General features: G+C 38.1%; 1 protein-coding gene and 1 long non-coding RNA gene across 2 annotated transcripts in view; one reads left to right on the top strand and one right to left on the bottom strand.

Annotated features, from left to right (window-relative positions):
• Positions 1–20513, bottom strand: part of MMS22L (MMS22 like, DNA repair protein) — an 88509-nt gene extending 67996 nt beyond the window's left edge. The window contains exons 1-10 of the mRNA XM_058020560.1: positions 20437–20513; positions 19183–19370; positions 16996–17121; positions 13776–13828; positions 10921–11008; positions 10642–10819; positions 9436–9529; positions 7344–7474; positions 4077–4190; positions 2858–3037 (exon numbers count right to left, since the gene is read on the bottom strand). Coding sequence (XP_057876543.1) covers positions 2858–3037; positions 4077–4190; positions 7344–7474; positions 9436–9529; positions 10642–10819; positions 10921–11008; positions 13776–13828; positions 16996–17121; positions 19183–19361 — 1143 coding nt within the window. The 5' untranslated portion in view covers positions 19362–19370; positions 20437–20513. The remainder of the gene's footprint in view (positions 1–2857; positions 3038–4076; positions 4191–7343; positions 7475–9435; positions 9530–10641; positions 10820–10920; positions 11009–13775; positions 13829–16995; positions 17122–19182; positions 19371–20436) is intronic.
• A 1830-nt stretch (positions 20514–22343) lies between these two features.
• The window catches only part of LOC131081445 (uncharacterized), a 195902-nt gene continuing 195022 nt past the window's right edge, over positions 22344–23223 (top strand). The window contains exon 1 of the long non-coding RNA XR_009114260.1: positions 22344–22916. This is a non-coding gene — a long non-coding RNA (uncharacterized LOC131081445). The remainder of the gene's footprint in view (positions 22917–23223) is intronic.

Here is a 23223-nt window from a genome sequence, read left to right as displayed (position 1 = left end):
TACATCCCTCAGAACAGTCTGTAAGAAACCTGTCCAAAAGTTTCTAGTTTAAAACTGTGGTTTCATGTATGTGAAATATATATTCAATATATATGAATCATTGCATATTTGAAATCACTTTTTATGAGCTAAAGGGGGAAAAAATAAAAAGAAGCAAGGCTGAAACCTATTTGGAATTTTAAAAGCTTTCATAACAACCTTACAGCCATGCAGACCACATTAAAAAATTGAAAACCTTCCACAGATGACATAGGCTTAGAGGCAATTTTTGCTACAGAGCACATGAATAACCATCATTATGACACATCACACTCCCACCTCTGATCAGAGTTAATTAAAAGAAAGCATGTGTCACAAAGCCATTGCAACATATGTTTAATCAACAAAACAGGACAACAGAGTCCTCATGTAATCGTACTGATTTCACAAGTTCATATCAGAGATTGTTTTACCTTATAATGTTCAAAAAATATTTTGAGGTTGCAATTCAAGGAGGGGAACAGGACCTCAAGGGATGGTTACCATTAACCTGTCCATGACAGATTATATTACTGTGGTGGGTGAAAAGCCCTGATGTTACTGATAAGAATTTTTTTGTACAAGAACAGGGATCCCTGGGCAAACTCACAGTAACTCAGAAATGCAAAGCAGAGCTAACAGTTTGAACATAAAGACTACTGGAAACATCAAGAGAAGCATGCACAGGATGATCTCATGATTTACAAATCAAGACTTGGAAATTCTGTTCTCCCAGGTGGGGTCTAAAGGAAAAGTATTATTTAATCTTGGGCAAGTCACTTCCTGTCACTGTGTCTCAGATTCCTATTTTAAAATAAGAACAACACGAATCCTTATTCTCATTCCCTTTTTTTTTGCTTATGTAAATAATACAGTGCCTGGGGCAAAAAAATAATCTCTCATGAGGCTAAATACAGAGCATATATCAGAGTGAGATACAGGAAAAAAGCCCCAATGATAAAAGTAATCAGTATCACTGTATTTGGATTAGGGCATTAAATATAAGAAACCCAGTATAAATGTGTGCTTCACAGAGATTTCTGTATTCCACCTGGGAATAACCTTTTCTCACTTTCTAAATTCTGCTAAGAAGAAGCAGTGTAGTAATTTTGTCTTGCAAGGTCCCTCTGTAATCCACTCTGGACTGTGTCCCTCTCCACCACCAGGCAGCAACATGCAAAGCCAAGGGAGGCTTGGGACAACCTCAGTGTAACAACCAGAACTGGTGTGCAACTTTACACTGTATGAATGTGCAAGAGGTTGCTTCACTTGGCCACATGATAACAAGCAGCCTGCCAGGGCCTCCTGAAGGATCTGGAAACTGGCAAACAGAAGAAGCTTAAGCATCCCACATCCCCAGTGAAGAGACATGGTCATGAGTTTTTCACTGAAATATTCAAGGACTGAATTAACAAACCTTTGCTACATTTAATTTTCTTAAAATAAATTTGCAGATTAGAAAATCCAAGTAATTCTTAATTTTTTTGTAAAGTCTAATTTTACTTAGGATTGTAAGCATTCTCAAAATTTCAACACTTTTCTTTCATTTTCTATTTACAGACTTACTGCTTTTAAAGACAAAGAAAGGGATTTTAAGTTATCAAAATTGCTCAACCTGCGTGATCACTCTTCCCTTCTTACAGATTTGCAGTTCACAAACACATTTCCAGGTTTTAAACTTTCATCCTAAATCAGGAATGGAAATCACAGTACCAATTTTAACATAAAGAAGGTATGGCCTTTCCAGTTTTAATATGCATTGTCAATTTACAAATAGTTAAAGACAATTCACAAAAAAGGGCAATTAAGCCCAGTTTGTAGAAGATGCCACACAGTTTATGCTTGGAAAATTAGGGAATATGGGCAATGCAGACAGAAGGTTAAAAAAGCCACCATACTAAAAAACCGCAAAAATCAAACAAAGAGACCTCCAACACCCCCCACCCCAAAATAAAAGAAAAACCACAAAAAAAAAACCCCAAACAAACAGAAAAATAGATTAACAGTAACAGCATAAAAGAACAGAAGGAGAAATGACAGAGGATGGCATGACCAGAGTCTCCCTAGTGCAAAAAACACTGTTGGGGGAAAAAAAACCAAGCAAAACACATTACACCAACAACATCCCAAACCCCACAGTTTCTGGGTCCTCATCCATCTCATTGGCTTCTAACAAGCCTCCTCTATAGACAATTAAGAAAAATTGTCCACTTTTATACATCTCAAAATGGATGAATTGCCTCAGCATGTGCAAGTTTCCTAACCAAAACTTGAATTCGAGTCATTAGACAGTGTCTATTGGTAGCATACCAACATAAAAATGAAGCTGGATAGACAAATATATATATATCTTGTGATGCAAAGGTAATGCAATTAGATTTAAATTTATCCAGAGCAGAGCTATTACTTTAGAAAAATAAGTGGCATTAATAATTACACAGTCAGCATTTAAGGTTTATACTTCATAAACCACAAACTCATGTGCTCAATTCCTAAAACAAGAAATCCAGTGAAGCATTTATGCTGCAGGCAGACAATCTTAAAACATATGCTACGTCATTAAGTATATGTGCTACTGACTAGTTGGGATATTTCAAGTTTACTTCATACAGTTCCCTACTGAATATCTGGTATGTAACATGAGTATGTCTGGGACTCCTGGAACATTTACCAACTTGTACAAAACACATCTTAACACTTCCAAAATAAAAACAACTTCTTTTAAGGAGTATGTAAATTCCTGCATTACAAAATAAATTGTTTTCTGTCAACAAAAATAACCAAAGAGATCAAAATCAATTACAACAACTCTTAGGTATTCAGAAAAGGGCATACTCACCTTTTCATCTAGATTGCCATTACGGTCAAACTGGTAGAGTGGTGCCAGATGATTCATCATCCACCAGCTAAAACTCAGTGGGTCTTTACATTGAACTGTGTCAAACCCAGACACACTTTCAGAAGTACTAGGCTGTTCAAGGATATTCTTCAGGGTTGTGTTCACCAAGCTCCAGAAACACTGCAGAAAAGGTAAAAGGTAATTTGAACTGTCTCTAATAACAAAACCTATGTTAATTTTCTCTACAACACTGTCCTATTGATAAATTTGCTTTTACAGAGAATGCAAGATGACAGTCATTTAAAGAAAATAAAAAAAGCAGTTATGAGTATTACCACAGAAAACTCAAGGCTACCTTAGAAAGTCCTCTCTCAAATGTCAGTAGAAAGCAATGTGAAAGGACAAGCTTGGGCCACCAGTGCAATACTTGACAGGCAAAACTACAAGCTGATGGACTGATGACATGCAGACAGGAAGGTGCCCCAACACTCACAATAGAAAGATTAGAGTTCCTTAATGAAGAATTGTTATAACATATTTCTGAAAAACTTCTAGCGCCAGAATATCCTAACCAAGAGGAATACAGTAGGTGGTAGAGAATCAATCTGAAAGACAGCAAACAGATTCCAGTTCCTTGTTTTGTCACAGTCTGTTCCAGCACTGACAAACTGATTAATTCTCATTGACTCAGACCCATGCCTATATCACATTATTACTACTTCTTATAGCCTGTGTGTGCCTATCTTTCCTTCTTTTAAGGAAACTCTCTGGGACTTCTTTGCATGTGCGTTTCACCCACCTTAGCTGGGTCCTGGTAACAAAGACAAACATGAGCTAGCTGGATCACTGTTCTGACTGTACCCATGTTTCTAATGCCTGGAGATGTCACTGCATGACATATCACAGAAACTGCAAATAATTTTTTTTAAAAATAGGTAAACATGACTTTTTGTATTAGAATTTCCAGAGTATATTCCTTTGCTTTGATTTCTTTAGCACTAGGAGTGCTCTTTATCAATGCCCTAGGTCATAATCCAACAGCACACTGCAAACCTAGAGTCAGGATTTCATGCACTTTCCAGACAGTGACCCAAGGTATCACAGTTGGCATGCAGTTCTCCTGGAGCAAATATGAGTTCAGTTCTACCATCAGATCTGTGCATTCATGGCCAAATGGGAACATCTGGTGACTGCACATGTAACAGTACTCTTGCTTTACCTCTGTATTAGACCCTTTATTTCTGTGGTCCAGCAATTGAATAAGTAGAATCCATAGCTCCTTAATGCAGGTACAGGAATAATGGCTACTGGTAAGAGCCTCAGAAGGTCGTACCTGAAAGATAATATAGAATAAAATTATTCACAGAAGTGTAATTTTTGAAGTGATGTTTTATATATCAATATTTCTTTTTGTCTTGGTTGTTTGGTTTGAGAGGTGTTTTTTCAGGTAAATAATATAGTTAGAATTACCCATTCAAAAGTGCATTATTTCACTAACATTCCAAATATCTCACTCATACAATATAGACTCTTTCCTAATTCTACATAAATTATAGGTGGTGATATTTCCTAGTTTCTTCTAATCCACACTCAGACATTATTTAATCGCACAAAAATGGCATTCTGTGTCCTAAATGAAAAGAAGCTACAATAAATACTAATTCATTGTCTGATAGTAGGGAAAAGAAAATGATTGATTACATTTTCTTTATGTTCTTGAGAAGAAAAAGATTTCAAATTATTTACCAGCTATTATTGTTATTTTTAACTGAAAAATCCTTAATGACTAGGCATAATGCAAGTAGAATATGTTGTTGTTGGCATGATGAGGATGTTAATGTTCCCACAACATTTCACAAAATCTGCTTTTCGGTAAATTTACTGCAAGGCATTCTTTTAATATGCAGAAAACAGCATATTTCAAGTCATGTACATTACTTGATTACTATTCCATATTTAACAAAATTCACTCAGACTGATGCATTTCAAATGCAAAATAGTGTTCTTGTGATTCATCTTTCAATTTTATATTCTCTCAATTGCGGAAAAAAACAAAACAGCAAAAAGAAGTGCTAAATACATAAAGAAACTCTGTATGCTTTAATGATTTTAAGATCTACCAAACCTGTATTTGAAATAATCATACTATAGATAAAACTTCACTTACTCTGTCCTTAGACACATGAACCCACTGAACAGTATTCAGAAGTGGCAAAAATTGGGAGAAAAGCTTTGCTTAAATAGCTCAGTTCAGCGCTTTTTACCTTCAAGCAAGGATACAATGGCAGAAATGTAGAAAGAAAAGAGGGAAAACAAAGCAGCTTATACTCATTTTATCCCTAAACAATGAGTAGTCTTAGTTTGAATAATCAACCTACACCTCTCTAGAGCAAACAGTGGGGAATCCTTCCGTGACAATAAAAAGTACCTCAGGTGACTAGTTTAGCCAACTAACTCCTAGCCATCCACATCTGATGAGGTGGAGCCTGAATTTTTATATCCTCATGTTTTTTCTGATCCATTCACGCACAGCTATTCTCAAATCACACTGGGACTTAAAATAATTTCTGAATTTGGAAACCTAACAGTGCAAATTAAAAATTAAATCAAAATATGCAATGCCAGTGACAGAAGTGGCTGTGTGAGACATTATAGAAGTGGGAGTGAATGACTAAAAACCTACACTTTCACAGTTGGAACAACAAGTATATCACCAGTAATTTCAAATCTGTATAATATTCTATTAGGATGCAAACTTCTTATTTATTATCCACCTTTAGAATATGTTTACAACTACAGTTTCATACAGGTTTAAATAATTTCAATTATAAATATGAATTATAAATATGAACATATGAAATATGAAAATGTGCATATCCATTCAGGACAGAGTCTGGCTACTAGTATCAAAGCAAGACACCATACAGATACTGCTTTCTTCAGAGATACTCCCCATTTCCTCTCACAGAAGAAAGATATCCACAGATATATATTTCTCTGCCAAACATGTCTCAGAGCACACTGGAGTCAGTACATGATCCAAGTCAAGCACCTTGATATCAGAGCTGCCCAAGAAACCAATCTGAAAGTATGAGTCTGGAACACTGGCGTTCATGTCCCTCCTTCCAAGGATATCCACAAATGTTAAGAGCTGCACTCATGAATGTTTCTCAGCCAAAAGCCCAAGGACATGTTTTAGTGATGAGCTGATGGTGCCACCTACTAGGGGTATTAGTTGCATTTTGAACAATTAGAGGGATGCTATTTCCATTATGGGATGACAGAAAGGTTGCATACTATAGGAGGCATCAGCTCAAGTGTAAGCTTCACTTCAGAAATTCATCTCAAATAGAACTAATTCAAGCAATGTGGCCCAAGCCTAGAGAAAGCTTAAGAAAAACCAGTTGCAAAACAATCTTCTCTTTGTAACATGGCTCTGTGAAAGGATGTAGAATCTGTCATTTTATCGTCTGAAATTTTCAAGCCTACCATCAAGCACTGTGTTCAACAGATAGATACTATTTGAATTTTCTGTTATAAAAATATTACTCTCATCTATTTGCCTTTTGTCAGGGGAGAAGCTTGCAGTATTATCTGAATTTAATAGATCAAAACTGATTTTAAAAGGTAACAGTTTTCTACAGGAAGGTATTTTATAAGTTATCAAAGGCTAGTATAGTCATTTCCCCCATCCTCAAAAGTAACATGAAGAATAGAGACTCTATTTCTTATGCTTTTGTACTAGGAAAACAAATTATACAGTGGTCACTGCTGTTTTTTCTCAGAGTTCAGTCCGGAATTCATGGATCACACACGTCCATCTAAAGCAGGTTTCACAATGACACAAAGATTACAGAGCTATTTTACTAGCTGCTATATGGGGCTATTATGACCTTCTAGCTCTGGAGTGCTCAAAACAAGTGAGAAAAAGACTGCAGCTATAGAAGGAAAGAAAAAGGAAAAGAGAAGACACAGAAAAGCTTTACCACGGCAAATGCAGAAGTGCTCTAACAGAAAGATGAAGTGGTAGAAATAGGCACACTGCAACAATAAACTGTAATATGACATTCTCTAAGTGTCCAGTTAGCTTACTGCCAGGATTAGAGTTATCCTCTTTTTGTTCCTGCTCAGAGAGTTTGAAAAGACGGGGTTTTTTTTGCATTTATCTAAACCTTTTAGACTGTGCCATGTTTGGCATTAAACCTGGAACACTGAACTTAGAAAATGTGGCACTCACTTCTGCTCTGTACACAGTGCATTTCAATATTACTGTCTCATTCAACTGCCAGATGGTCATGAATAAATATAACACAATTTGAGCTCCTAACAAATAACACTCTTTAAAACATGGAAATACAAAGCCATACGTAACATTTACAACTAAGCACTAAGAAGTCATCCATGCACTGGGGTTCAATACCCAATTCATATGGCTCCCAGTAAAAGCATCTAACTGCCCATGGCCTGTATAAGGAAAAAGAGTTACCTTTGTATATTTGTTGATGGCCAACCTTATTAAATCAGATATGAGATTTCCAGAGTGTTTTTCAAATAAACTGATATTGGTTAGATTCTCTCCAGTTAGATTAATGAAATGGTTAGCATATACAACTTGTCCTAAAATACAAAAGAAAAGTAGAATTGTTTAGTTCTAGGTTTGGTTCTAGCAACATAAAACAGACAGGATTTCTCTTCTAAGATATACATATATTTTAGAATGGGCCTGTTGACCTGTATGTAATTTTAATTTATAAATTCATGTGAGAAAGCTCATCCTAAATTCAAACTAATCTCCATCATTGCACTGAAATCTGGTATTATTCAGGTTGACAGTAAAAAAGCTTGGCACTTTCCAGCCTTTTACTGGCACAGATTTTGCAGAGGAATAAAGATTTATTTATCTGCAAGTTCCTCTTTGTCACATGGCAGTGCGCATGTTCTGGAATCATGACATGTTTTGCAGATCTGCAAGTTGATGACAAACAATTCTGGAGAGGTCTAACACTTTCCTTTGGATGTGTTGATGTAGAAAGCTGGCGTGATCATGTTCCAACTTGAGCATTTGTAGGCATTAACAGATAAAATGGTGAAGTTAAGAGGCTGTAAGATCTTATCCCACAAGCTTTTCAACAGCACATCTCCCTTGACTTTAGTGGAGCAGACAATACATAGTGTGCCTGTATTTTATTCCTGGAAATATAATGTGAAGCCCTGAATCCACTATCCTGACACTGGTCTCAGCAGTGTGAAGTTTCCACTCAGAACACTTTACAGAATGAGATAAAAACCTAGGAAATTCTAAGCACATAAGAATGCAAGATAATGTATGTAGAGATATGACTGTCTTGACTAGTAAATTTTGTTGTTAAAAATCACGAGCTTTCTCTTACAAAGATAGATGACTGCATTATAACTCAGAACATTATCTAGAAATAAATATTAAATTCTGGAAAATAAATTGCCTCCAACAGTTTCACTATCCTTTATCCAAAATGCTCTAAAAAAGGCAAACACACTATCCCATAATGGATCATAAGAGAAACTTAGAATTATGGAACAAAAAGCCAACCTACACACTATACAGTAATGTAGAAACAGAGAAAATGTGTTAATGGGAGCAAGGCTGTGTTGTGACAGCACTTGGAGCAGGCAAAAGCTAATCCAAGAGTTCACATTCAACACAGTTACTGGGGTAAGCATACAGTGCCTTCTTTCTATACCTCAACATTACTTCAACTGTTGCAATTCCTATATGGAATTTATATTCACAACGTATAATCACGAGGTGTGAGGGAAGGTATGGTTGCAGTGACATACCAATTGTAAAAGAAAACACAATTCTGTGATTTATTTTGGTAGAATGGACATGGAAAACAGATATAAGCCTCACAAAGCAAATAAAGTTCTCTTCGGTATTTTAACAATTTTTCAGCAAACTGAACTACTCTGAAATTGAGTTTTTCAATTGCATCCTATGACCTTTTTAATCTAACTTCTATGAACAGCTTACTCTTATCAACTTACTTTTTGCCCTTTTAAAGCCTTATAAATTTTTTTAAAAAGATATTGCCTTGCCCTTTTCTTTCTGTACTTTTATAAGCTCTCCTGATTGAGGCTTCTTCTTCTGCCCAATATTTTCTTAGTGTCATACATGGTTAGCAATACAAATTCTCTCCCCCGAGAATCCTTTTTCTGGTGCACGCCTGGACACTTTTCTTACATTGTTGTCATCAAATTGCCATTCATTGTTATGCATTCTGGATATCTGTAAATGCATTTTTTATGTGATGTCAGGAAGTGCATTGTTATTAAATATTTAGTATGGTGCATCAGTTGAGTATGAACTCCGCGATCTTTGTTTTGACAGAGCAAATTCCTAATACAATTTTATTTAATTTGAGCTGCACAATGATTCACAAAGAACCTACCTTTACCAAATCTGACTTTACCCCATTAAATACAGACAGCTATGCTTAAAAAGTACCAACAGTAGTTTTTATTCTAGACAAATCAAGATGGGAAAATTAGGTAAGTCATATGCAAAAGAATAAGTTCAAGAAAAAGGCCTGCATACTTACTCTTCAGTTTTTCACCTAGTACATGAAGAACCTCTAATACCAGCCAGTTAATATCCAAATGGAGATGTAGTAAGTGCCATGATGGAGGAAAGACCTGTGATTATAAATATATTTACTTATATTTAACATTTCTCTAGTGAATTCTGGATACAGTGCTAAGGCTTTGGAACAAGCTGCCCAGGTTAATGGTGGAATCACTATTCCTGGAAGTGTTCAAAAACATGTGGATGTGGCATTTGGGGACATGGCTGAGTGGAGAATGTGGAGAATGTGGAGATGCTGGAGTAATGGTTGGACTTGACATTCTAAGATGGACTGCAATGAACATTATGAATATCTATGATCAAATACAACGTAACATACAAATGCCATTCAGATCAAGAAAAGAAAAGAAATAAAAAGTTTCATTACAATTCTGTCTGTAAGAGGCTGTTTATGAAGTTTTGATTTGAGCTTGACAAATTACAACGTCCTTAGTTAACCTTTTCTTTACAGAGAAGCATTAGCAATTGCACACAAAAGTTGCTAAAATGAGCTCTTAAAATAACTCCAAAATTTTAGTATTCTCTTCCCTAAATTTTACTTGAAATTACTGTTTTTAATCAGCTCAACCACTTGTGACAAGCTAAATAAATGTCCGAAATGCTGCTTCTCAGCAGATTATTCCTCTCCAGATACTAGTTTATACAACATAAGCCTGAAATTCCTTTTCTAGCTTTATAAAAGATTTGAAAGCATTAGCTATGTGTATGCACAAATCCTAATGGTGCACACTTCAGTAGTACTTCCACATCCGCACTTTTCTTTTATAAGAATCTTTTCCCATTCTGAGTCAGATTTCAGAATGTATTTTTAAAGAAATGCCCCTCCTGCTGGGATGCTCAGAAATTTTAAACATTACTACAGACAAACACCAAGGAATTTTTTAAACAAGCTATGCTAATTCAAGCCTACTTATCTACCTGTAATTGGTACAATCATTTGTATACTATAGGAAGAATTCTAAAGCTACAGAACGAAAATAGGTTAATAAAACAACAACAGAAAATACAGATCTAATTAGTTGTGTTTACCAAGTACAGGATGGCACTTAAAAAAGAAAAGAAAACAAAACAAAACAAAAAAGATTGACTTATATAAAGCCAAAACTTTTCAAGTTGAATACATAATGCCACATAAAAAATAAAATTATAAAAAGACACCAACCTTTGCCTGATTTTGAATAGTAAATGCTGCCAGGACATTACTAGGAAGTTCACAAAGGTGACCAACATGCACAGTCAAAGCATGAAGCTCTTCCACCAACACTGAGGGTAACTGAGCTTCTAGTTCTTCATAAGGATGTAGCACTCTATCATTTTCCACCTTAGGGGGTTCCAGATACCTGAATGTACAGAAAAATACAATACACACAATCAGAAAACAGGTAAGTAGCAGCTACACAAAGCTCAGTACCCAATTCAGTAAAACGTGTGTAAATCTCACCTGAAGATGAAAGCTTTCACATAATGCAAAAACTTAAGACATTGATGCCTGATGCTCTCTGCTTCAGAGTGCAAGTGTGCAGCTTGACCTGAGGTAAAAGAGACCAGCAGCTTAAAGCAGATGACAAGCACACCATGACTTGTTTAACATTTGCATTCTCCACAGTAATTAGACCAGACCACGGGAAAGACAACCTCTGAGGACAAGCTGGGAGGTGACTGATGGTAAACACTCACTTCTAAATGTCATTTTGCCAGAGAGATCCATTCTTTGTCTTATCATCTCAGGCACATGTCCAGATACAGACAGAAAAGAAGACACTCAGGAAAGGTGAAGGTAAGTACCCTCAGTGCTAGAAGAAATCACTCAGCCCTACTGTCCTGTTTCCTGACTGCTTCCAAGACACCTTCAGTAAAGACATGGGTAAAACAATTTGTCAGTACCCTTTTCTCCTGACAGACTTAAACTGTGATAAGGTTCAATAATAAGGTACAAATGAGCTCAATAAGGTGAACTTATTTGTAAATATGCTTTGTAACTTTTCCTTGGAAGCATCACTGTTGCACAGAACCTTCAGCTGTATAATGCTAAGAGCCATCCATTCACAATCCTGCCTTTCTCTTGCAGCTCTGTATGCTTTCAGGCAGCTATTCTGGCTGTATGTCTCCTTTCCTTTGTTCTCTGAAGCTATTGCTCTCATGGTGTTACCATCTTCGCCTTGCACCTACAAGCTCAAACACCCCCATTAGAGCAGAGATTCACTGAAGTTATTGCCACTGTGCGAGAATCACTCCTTATTTATTCCTATACCTTGCCTTGTAGCTTTTAGCTTGTTTTAGTGCATAATAAACAAAGTAACTACTGCCAAACAATATATATACACACAAGCTTAACAAGCAGTCAGCCTGCAACATGATTACAACACATGCTGATTATTCAGAGCATTTTCAATGCAAGCATCAAATTAGGGCCTTGAGCAGGACCAAATCAAAGTGCATCACCCTAGAGGAGATGCATGGCAAAAACTCTTGGTCACCTACTACACTGGACTGCAGAGCGAGGGAAAGACAGTTCTTGCTCCTCTCCCCAGCTGACCACTGGGGAGTCTTCCCATTTTTTGATCTTGCTCTCACTCTCCCTTTTGTTTTCCCACATCTCCTCCAATTAACCTGGAAGTTCTGGAAGTTGATACATGACACTGTTACAGATGCCAAAAATAAAGCTTTGTGCATACAAGCCTATCTCAACATCTTTTGAGCAACAACACTCAGTGGGCAAAGCAAACCAACTGGTACAAGCACCAGAATATTCCAGTGTACAGCCTACCTGAACCTCACCAGAAGCCATAGTATCTGCCATGGTAATGAACCAAAAGTTTGGAACAGAGTGAATTGATCCTCTTAAAAGTAATTATTTATAGATATTACAGTTGATTTGTACAAATAACAAATACTGTATCCTAAATTCTCAGAAGAACTGTGTAAATGGAATTTTATATTACAGTATTTTCACATGCCTTCTTCATTACACAGCTCTCAGTACAAAGTCTCCAAAGCTCATCAAGACTGATAGGAAATGAAATTTAAAGTAAAATATTGATCTCTATATAAACACACAGTACAACATAGATTTACTGAGCCAAAACTCTTAAATGGTGTATCAACAGTGGTGACAGCACATTTTTTTAAGACATCAATAATAACTAACACTACCCTCTGATCATTTAGAACACTTCAATCCTCACAACACTCTTCTACTACTAGCCCACTTCTATAAAGGGAGAACTGAGTCACAGCTGAATCAGTGACTTGCTTCTGATTCAGAAAGAAAGCCTGGTGCAAAGCACAAAATTCAAGTTCTTCATTTTACTAGCTTAACTGACAAGTGGAAGAATGGGATACAAAGAAAAGAATGCAACCAAGCAGGTGCTTAAATTTAAGTGAATAAAATGCCACAGAAGAGTTTCTTGACATTGAAACATACAGTTCTGTAGTTGAAACCTACAGAACAGTTTCTTGATGATGAACTGTATATGAAAGAAGCTTGATGATAAATTCACATCAATTATTTAAATGGCAGAACATCCCAATACTAAAAAAACAATAGTAATGTGTAAAAATATTCACTCATAGAATACTAGCATGTTATCAGTAATAAGACACTATAGACAGTTTATTTCTGAGTAATTACTGAACTTCTCAACTTGCTAAGTAATTCAGCCTTCAACTTACAATAAGCCCAGAGCTGCAATAATCCTTCAGAAACATGCTGCTTCTCATGCCCCAGTATTTAATTGAAAGAAAGCATTTTGTAGTGATCCCATTTTATCGATCCTACTGCAAAGATAAACTAAGTTTATAACTAAGTAAATAACTCAAAACTAACCAAATCTAACTTGTTTAAATGTCAGCCAATGAAACACTGAAAAAAGATCCAAGCCACTACCTTTGTAGTTAAAATAATTGTTGGGATGATCAATGAAATTTTCTGGTTTTAACTGAAAGAGTTAATAGTTTTGCTGAATTCTGCTCTAGGGGTGACACCTTAAGTCAAATTAATGCAAAATGCCTCCCTAAGGATTGCTCTGTCCATCTACCTTTACAGGCAAATCTGGTTTCAAACTGACTCCCAGCATTTCCACTCTATCTATTTCCCTACTATTTTACCTCACTTGGTTGCCTATATTTCTACCCTAACTGCAGGTTTACGCTGCTTATAAAGGAGCTGTTCTGAGGCACACTCCAAAATCCCTTGGTCAAGAGTCAAAGCACATGCATGAACTGTGAGAATTTACTTCTCTAATGAAAGGTAGTCAGTTGCCTATTGCAATATCAAATTAAATTCGTAAAACTTACCAAAATCAGATGAACTCATTTGTACTAGGTTTTCCAGTCTGTATATCTGTTGCCTAATTAAAGGAATACAAAGATTTAGGGTATTTATATAGATATAAGCTGTTTAACTCCACTTCAGTAAACATAAAATAGAACAGAGAAAGGTAAGAGCTGTTTCTTGCCTTGTAGCTCTGAAAAAGCTTACGGAAATGTAACTCAGAAAACAGTTTTAGTCAAATGGACACATCCAAGTGTGAAGGGATGACATTGAGTAGACTTTGTGCATGTTTATAAATCATTAAACACAGTAAAAAAATCCCCAAACAATTGTCTGAATATTGGGGAAGGCAAAAAACAACAATACAGACAAAAACCCCCAAAAGCCATTCCCTGCAAGTGATCTTACCACAAGCATAACTCAGCTTCATATTTGACCACAGATTAAACCTAAAAGTTAGTTCTCATGGCATACACTCAGTACACACTAAATTAACCCACTTGTGAATGTGCCTTAGTGCATCCTGCCTGCAGCTTCTCTCATTCCTGCTCAGGGTGATCAGCTCCTGAACCCCAGAACAAAGCATAAACAGCAACACAAAGAGCAGAGTAAAAGGAGGTGTCTTTAGAAAAGTTAAAGCTCAGTTCAGTTTTGGAGAGGAAAGAGAAGATTTTTAAAGAAGCCCAGTGCCACTGTAAATGAATATTTTTTAAAAAAGCTGTAACATAGGTAAATACTTGGCCATATTCTGTAACAACTGTTATTTGCAAGTGGTCTTCCAGTAGAATCTCCACAGAGATAAAGCAGTACTAAACTGAATATATGAAAAGCACAACTGTGTCAGACAGACTTTAGAAAGAAAATGCTGCATAAATTGAGGAGAGAGCTCTGTCTCATTTCTTATACAGTCAAAGCAATAACTACTGAAGGATTCTAAAATAGGCTACTTGGATCTAACACAAATCAAATGTTCTTATGAAAAAAACCCTGAAAACTAGGAAGCATTTAAAAGACACAAGAAGCATCTAAAAGACAAAACTACAGGGTGTAACTTGCATATTAAAGTGCATACAGACAGTAAAATGATCTCCCTTCACTCTATCCTGTTTTCTTGGATAAAGCCATGTCAGCTACCCTTCCATCATTTAGGTGGGTTGTAGAGTTTTTTGTCTGTTTTGAAATCAAAGTTGAATTTCCGCCTGGATTTTTCAAGGCTTTCAACCACAAAAAAAGGAGGGAAGTCTGAAGCAGGAGGGCTTTATGAAACAGGGGTGTTGAGACTGGTGTTTAGAGAAGGAAGGTATGAGAAAGGAGTGACAGAAAAAAAAAAGAAAAATACTCTCCAGTGAATTGACAAAGACAGAACACAATGAGCTGATAAAATTAAAGCACAAACTGGGCACAAGAACATAACAAAAATACCATTATTTAAATAAATTTTAGTTTCAATTTGCATTTGTGCCTCAAGGATTGATCCTCATGGCTGTTAATCATTAAATCATTTGATTTGCAAATACACATTCTGACAGATAAACTGGTACTCCTGTTTTTTAATCAAAGCTACATTATATTAATATACCCACTTAAATGGTTACATAGTCTCATTCACTTTGACTCACACTTCTCTCACATGAAAAAATAGTAATTGCATAGAAAAAATTTTACTTATGGGTTAACTTGCAGTTCTGCAGTATACGGTTATTTATTACAATATTTAAAAACTGCAAATAATTTTTAATTACAATATTAAGTATAATCTCAGACATTAAAAGAGACTAATTTTCTGTAGGCATATATTTAAACATAGATATTACCTTTACTTCATAAACATAACTATTTACAACCACACTATCTTCAAAAACTACTATAACTTGTACTTAACACATTAAATTTCCACAGTGGAAAAGCAGAAAAAGCAGTTTTTCTACTTTTAGTTGTCAACTGGTCTATAAATGAAAGTGTTCCATTTTATGATTGAAACAAATGAACTGAATGTCTTTGCAGATATTCCCCTTTGCAGAGGAACTTGTCACACCAAAAGACAACTTAGCAACCAAACACTTGGCCAAGAGTTAGCTGAAATCCATTATTCCTACCAGGTCAGTAGGTTTTAAAGAATGTACAGCTTGAATAACTTAAAAACTACATTATACCTTATGTTCATCTCTATTACAATTACAGAGCAATTTACATTACAGGAAAAAAACTTTAAGAATAGCCATTTAATTCAACATTCCTGTGTCACTGCCCAGTGATTTTATGTTAATGAACAGTTAAAAAATCAGACTAAATACTTAAACTTTTAACTAAATTATACTCCCATCTCCCACTTTATCACTTTGGGGGTCTTTTAAAAAACACAGTGAGGTCAAAGCTTGCATCAAGCAAGCAAAGCTAAATAATAGTGCTTTTAATACACTTCCAGTCATCTATGTCACCATGTTCCCACAAGCCAGACCCTATTAATCATGTTGCACATCATGCCCTTGGTCACACCCTAAAGGGATGGAAGAATTCCCTGCAAAGAAAGGGACGATGGAATACACCACATATATCTGTGAAATCATACAAAAGCTCCTCTCCCATCCACTCTGTATGTGCTGTACATCCTGAGGATTATCAGTAGAAAAGAGGATTATCAGTGATCTGTGTATTTGCATTGACCAGATTAAGCATCTACATTGAATTAGTCAAACACTGAGTAACTGTATCTGAAGAGATTGCTGAAGCTATCCTAATCCAAACAATTGAAGAAAGCACTGCATCCAGCATTTATAGTATTTGATTTTTAACCTCCACTTTCCTTTATGCACAAAAAAGGACTAAAAATCTTCAAAAGAAAACTTCAATTATATGGGCAGCACAATCTCATTCAAGGAAATCTTATATAGTCTATTCATATAATTCTGAAGATAGAGCCTTCTAAATTAACCCCAACACTCTGTTTAATAACTATACTTAATTTTTTTTATCTGGTGATGCCTCAGATATGCACCACACTACTTAGAAACTTAATAATAAGTCACATAATATTAAGAACCTGTGACACAATGTACCTCTTCCTGCAATTCCATCTGTGTCCTATCCATCACTTACTGGAGCACTAAACAGACAGCATTAATCATTTTTAGATGCATTCCACAGCCCAGTCTTTCATGGTGTTTTAAATGTGAAGTTTGTAACACCCTTACAGAAGGTATAATTACAGATGTGGATTAATTATAAAATACAATGTTATCATACCTAAGTAATCCAAAGAGAAATCCACAGGATTCAACTAATGCCATTTCAGTAACCCACTGAAAGCCAAACAATTCCACTGTATTTTCTTCATAGTCATTTGGAGAAGGATCTAGTCTCAGCAAAACCCTGCAAAATAGAGCCAACAATATTCATACATTTGCCAGTAATAAACCTATGGAGTACAATATCTACAGCTGCCTTATGTACCACCAATACTTTCTGAACGTATCAGCAACATGGACATGACAGATGTCTCAAAGACAGTTGTACCTTTTAGAGCAATATGATCTATAGAAATACAACTCCTAGTTTCAAAAGTAAAAACAGGATATAGCCACAGGTGACAAGCAGATTTTGGAAATAAAAATTAAGAAGTTACCCTCTTGAAGTATTTTCATACTTACAAAGGGGCGGAGACATAAGACACAGACTGTGAAGAGAAGATGCTGCTGTGTAAGATAATCCACTGCTCTGTATGCTTGAGATCTGTCTCAAGGCACACTATATACCTAGTAACTAATGCTAGAACATACATTTATTCATTTAATAATATTTTTACTGAACACACTGCTAAAAGCACACTTTTAGGCAGGTGAACAGATGAGGCTCAAAATGGTACCTTGTCACTATAACTCAAGCTAACACTAGGCCATAATTACCCTTTGCTCTTGTTAAAGAAAAATTAAATAACACCAGAATTATCATTTTACTCAAAGTGGAGAAAATCAGACACTTGTGGTGTTAAAACATTATAATTGTGCAAATAAAAAAATGTTTCATTAACATGAACTAAAAAAAAAATTGCAGCAAACTGCATGACAGCATGGTAAATTATTTCAGAATTTTCCAACTGCCTTTCATAAAATAATCCCACATAGAGGCAGCTCAATTCTCTAATATGTAAAAACTATTTTTATTTTAAAAATTAAAAAGATATACCAGGCAAGCACTTAGTTTCCATTATATTACACACCAAGTTCTTATTCTGCTTGAACTATGCACTAGTTCCAATTTCGTTCTCAGAGGCAAAAAGAGAATCTGCTGAATAATTGGCTCAACCTTCCATAACACTTTAATTCACTTGGTAACTTTCTGAACACTGGACTGTTTTGAAGCCTCCAGCAACTAAATCCAGCTACCCCAGTTCCAAGCAACAATGACAGAAGAGTCCCTGACATGGAGGCTTTTCCAGGACTTTGCAATTCAGGTAGACATCATGAACAAACAGTGGAAGAACAGTGTTATCACAACTATAGTGACTGGGAAACCTGTCTACATACAAGCTCCTCAGTGAGTTTTAACGACAGAAACAACTTCAGGTGAAATGTTTCCTTATCAATGTGGAATCCACTACTGATATATTCATGCAGATACAGGATCCCTCAATCATCTATTTGATGTAAATTTGAATGAACATGCTCTAATGCAACTAAAAGATGTGATAGATAAGGCAGAGAAAGGGGGAGGTGCAGTGGACCCCCCCTTAAGCCTTTACAGAAAACATTGTGGGGAAAAAAAGTAACAACACAAACTACAAAGCCTGGCAGGAAGACAGACAGACAGAAAGATTAAGCTTTTGTAGAGAAAACAAGACAACACCTGCAAGATGAGCAAACAGCACAGAAAACTAGGGTGAATGACAGACAGCAAGGCAGATAACAATTAAACCAAAGTGACATTTTAAAATCTCACAGGAAATGCTTATTTGCTATGCCTATGACATCAAAACCTTAAATCCAGAACGCATGCAAGGGTAAAGCTTTGAGAAAGATGGTCTTGAAGCTACTAGGGCCAGCTCCAGAAAGTTGGGGAAGCCAGGCAGTGTGGAAAAGAGAGAAAAATGGCCAGCACTTATTAGAGCAGATGATTAGGAAAAGCAGCACTGAAGCTCCACAAAAATTCAAGTGATCTCAGATGCTGCTGCCCAACAGGCCAGTTTTGAATTATCCTAACAGGCTTGTAAATGTCCATTACAGTATCTTAAAAGTAAGTTCAGAAAGCTAAGAACTGCATCTAGAGCACCGTTCAAAGCTGTTTATCAACACAACAGGGCTTCCCACTTTGATATCACCAAGCTGATTTCAGCACCGGAAGAACAAACTGATTTGGAAACCTGTCAGCACCAAACATGAGAGGAAAGAACATCTAAAAAGGCTTTTATATTTGTAATTAAAAAAAATCCCTTACCTCTTAAGAGACCCACTTGCTAAATAAGACTCCGCAGAGAACCCTCTCCCTCCATTTTGGCTGTCAAAGGCACAAGAAAAGAAAGCCGGCCTTGAGTTCTCATGCTCCACTTCCATCGCCAGCTCCAAGCTGTCAGTGAGAAATGGGGATGTGGAGGAAGCACCACAGTCATCCTCCATTGTTTTCACCTGGCCCAGAAAAAAATAGTTAAATACAAAAATACTCATAGCATTTCTTCAAATGAATGTCTCATTGTTACAACTCCACATCATCCTTCAGCTCAAGTGAGGACACAGATCTGGCCAACTGCAACACTGAAGTAAAAGCCACCAAGACGGGCAATCATGGTCACATGCCCTGTCACACAATTCTGCACCTTTGTGCAACCACATCTTCCTCATTGAACAGAGCCTACTCAAGAAGACACATCAGTGACTTAAAAAAAAAACCCAAACATTTTCTTCTGGTTTAGCTCTCTAAATTAATTAGTGATGAGGTTAGACTAGCAGTAGGTTATAACATGAGGCAGCACTGCATTACAAAGCAACACTGCATTTTATGACCAGAGTAGCTATGCTATGGAAGTACATCATGTACTAGAGGCTCACAATATTAAAAACAAAAATCTAACTACCTAGTAATCTGAAGAAAAAGAGAAACAAAACCAAAAAAGGATTACCATGTCCAATAGAAGTTCACTGTACAGATAATATTAGTGTATTCATACTTTATACAATATACTGAAAGAGCAGAACTAGGCAACAGGTGTCAGAGAGTCCAATAAAAATGCACAAACAACATAACTAAAATGCTAAATTAAAGTTTTCAAATTCTTTGCTGGTAGATTTTGATATGGTTCTTGCCGGATCTAGTCAACACAATGGCTGGAGGTTGGTAATACAGAAGCTTAACTAAAATATATGCTCAAGGGGAAAAAAAAAAAGAAGAAAACAGTTTACGTTCTATTTTCTCACGTTCTCTATTAACAGTTTCCATTTCTCACTTTCTCTATTCACATTCCTGTGGAGCAGGCGGCTGGGAAAGCAGAAAAAGAATGATTTGTGCTCCAGTTTACAGCCAGACCCTGTGCAGAGGTGTTGGGACAGCTGAAGGGAATGCTCTCAGCCACAAGGGCTCCAGGGAAAGCCTGTTCAGTTCGGGGAACCAAAATCGCCCCACACGACAGAAACCCCTGGGGGAACAGTTACATAAGAGGGCAGCTCTTCCCCGCCATAGCTCCCATCCGTTCCATACCTGTCTACCACATCCCTGACGCAGCAGAAACAAACGAACACTTTAAGCACCTCCTGGTCCTCCAAGCAGAACCTTCCAGGCGGCTGCAATCCGCGGGCAGCAGCTGCAAAGCGGCGGGAACAGCGCTGTGGGCCGCCGGGACGCGCCCACGAACACGACCCGCACGTGGAATGCCTGGGCCCCGCACCGCCGCCCTCTGCCCAGGGGCACTTCCCGGCTGGGCCAGCCCCGGGCGGGCGCCACAGGGACTCGGGCGGTTCCTGCGCGCCGCTGTCGCTGCCCCTCCGCGCCCGGGCCCGTTCCGTACAGCCCGCGCGCCGCCGCCAGCCGCGCACTGCGCAGGCGCCAAGGCGCCCATTGGCCGCCGGCCGCTCCTCCCCGGCCGCGCTTCCTCCGCCCGCTCCGCCTCCTCCCGCCCGGTTCCTCCCGCCCCGCCTCCTCTCCGGCACGGCAGCGCCTGCCCCGGCTCCCGCCCGCCCCGCCTCCTCTCCGGCATGGCAGCGCCTGCCCCGCCTGCAGCGCCTGCCCCGGCTCCCGCCCTCTCTCTCCCGCCCTTCCTCTCCCGCTTCCCGTCCCCGTCCCGCCCCGCCCAGCCCAAGGCGAAGCGCCGCCCGCCGCTCCTCCCAGGACTGACCGGCCGGCGGGTTTCTTTCGGCTGGGTGTGCTTTGGCGGGCCCGCCACCACAGGTGGTTTCTGGCCACCTCGCACATGAACGCCACCGTGTTGCCGCTGGTGTTCGGGTGTTCGCCTGTCTCCCTTGTGCCCACAGAATCGTGGAACCATAGAATGGCTTGGCTTGGAAGGGGCATTAAAGATCATCTACTTCCAACCCTGCTGTGGTGACTTCAAATACACCAGGGTGTTCAGAGCCTCATCCAGGCTGGGATAAAACCCCTCCAGGGATGGGACATCCACAGCATCGCTGTTCAACCTGTTCCAGTGCCAAACCACCCTTACTGTAAAGAATTTCTTCCTAACACCTAATATAAACCTACTCTCGAATTGAACCCATTCCCCCAGTCCTGTCTCTACATGCTGTTGTAAATTAGTCTTGGCCCATCTTTCCTGTAAGTTCCCTTGTACTGCAACTGTCCCCTACCTTTCTCTGGTGTCTTTCTTGTCTAGACTTTACTTGAACCTCATTTCCCTTCTTCTCCTCAGCTTTCTCAGTTCACTCATTCCCATGTTCCCTGACAGAGATGGGCATGAGGCTCTCCTGGTCTTTTCTGATGTCTTACATGTGGAGATCCAGCTTTCCTATGTCTGCAGTGTAATGCTCATATCCCCAAACACACACAAGTGCCATCAAGCTTGGGAAGTGGTGTTCAGAGCATTTGAAATTCAAGCTGAGTATCACTCCTACCATTTACTGCAGCATCTCCATTGGGTGTCACAGCCACCACAGAATGGGCGCCAGGGCAAAAGTCCTAAACCCTGTGCCTGGCATAACTTAGCTTAAAGTGCCCGCCTGCTGTGCACCTAGAGGCTTCTAGGTCTTTTTTTTTTTTTTTTCTTTTTCTTTTTATTTTTTTTAATGTTATATTATTTTGGATTGTTGTGGTTTGATTTTATTTCAAAATGAATGCTTTTCCATTTCTGCCTGGATTTTGGGTGCAAAATAGCAGCAGTGCACTAAACTTCCTTCTAGTAAGAAAGTTGCTATAAAAAGTTTTGCTGCTGCTGCTACAGCTTGCTCTGAAAGCTTTGCTGTGATTTAAAATGCTTCATTTGCTCCTGTGTCTGTAAGAATCTCTCATTTCCTTCTTTAAATTCCTGTCTAATTAAAAAAACAGTACATCATGGTTAAATAAAACTGTACCCAGGATAACCCTGATTTCCATATGCAGATTTATCTGCACTGACAGCCCCCTCTCCCTCTCTTAGTCTTTCTGTTTCCTCTCCCTCCCTCACTCTCCCTCTTTCTCTTCCCCTCTCTTTCTCTCCTTGTCTTTTTGTCTCTTTATGTCTATTGCATTATGCCTGAATAATTTTCAGTCTTTTTTTTCCTCCCCTCTTGCACGCACATGCTAAAATAACTAGACAAAGATGCAAGGTGGTTGCTGCAGTCCCTGTCTCTAGGACAAATCCAAGAAAGCTTGTGATTGCAATGCCACCTTTCCTTTTTTTTTTTTTCCTCTTCTTTTTTTCTTCCCCAGCCATGCTTGGTGATTAAACTTCCTCAGGTTGGGGAAGAAAAAGGAGCTGAAAATGAAATAGGGTTGAGGAAAAATCCCATTGCAGCAGCTGCAGCCAGTGGTGTCTGCTGCCAGATGTGCGAAGGTTCCTGGGGTCCTTGTCACTAAAAGGCAGTATTCAAATATTTGGAGACAAAAGCTGCATCCTCAGTGATCATTTTCTTTATTTAACATGGCAGCAGGCATCGTGTGAGGAAAAAATCAACATGCTGGATGTTGAATCGGACTTTTCTCCTTTCTGGGATGAAAGGATGTTATCTATCCCGTGCCAAGAGGGAACTGAGGTAAGAGAGCTGATCCAGCTTGTTTTTTTCCTAGTATATTTCCTAAGCATCTTTTCTGAAACAACCTATATATATGAGTGTGTCTGTGTGTGTGTGTATAGATGTTTCTATGTTTGTATATTTGTGTATTCGATTTCAAGGCAGTGAGCGGTAATGCTTTTTTTTCCTCTGCCTTCACATCAACCCAGAGAAAGTTAATTCACAATATATATTCAGAGCTTGTTCAGAAGGGTCGTTTTGTGGGATTTTTTTTTTAATACCTTTTTGTTTCCAGAGAAGACTTCAGCAGTGACATCATGGTCGGCTG

This window comes from Melospiza georgiana, chromosome 3, assembly GCF_028018845.1.
Source record: "Melospiza georgiana isolate bMelGeo1 chromosome 3, bMelGeo1.pri, whole genome shotgun sequence".
Taxonomy (NCBI): domain Eukaryota; kingdom Metazoa; phylum Chordata; class Aves; order Passeriformes; family Passerellidae; genus Melospiza; species Melospiza georgiana.
Note: the sequence above shows the minus strand (reverse complement) of the source record. Positions and strands in the feature narration are given on the sequence as shown.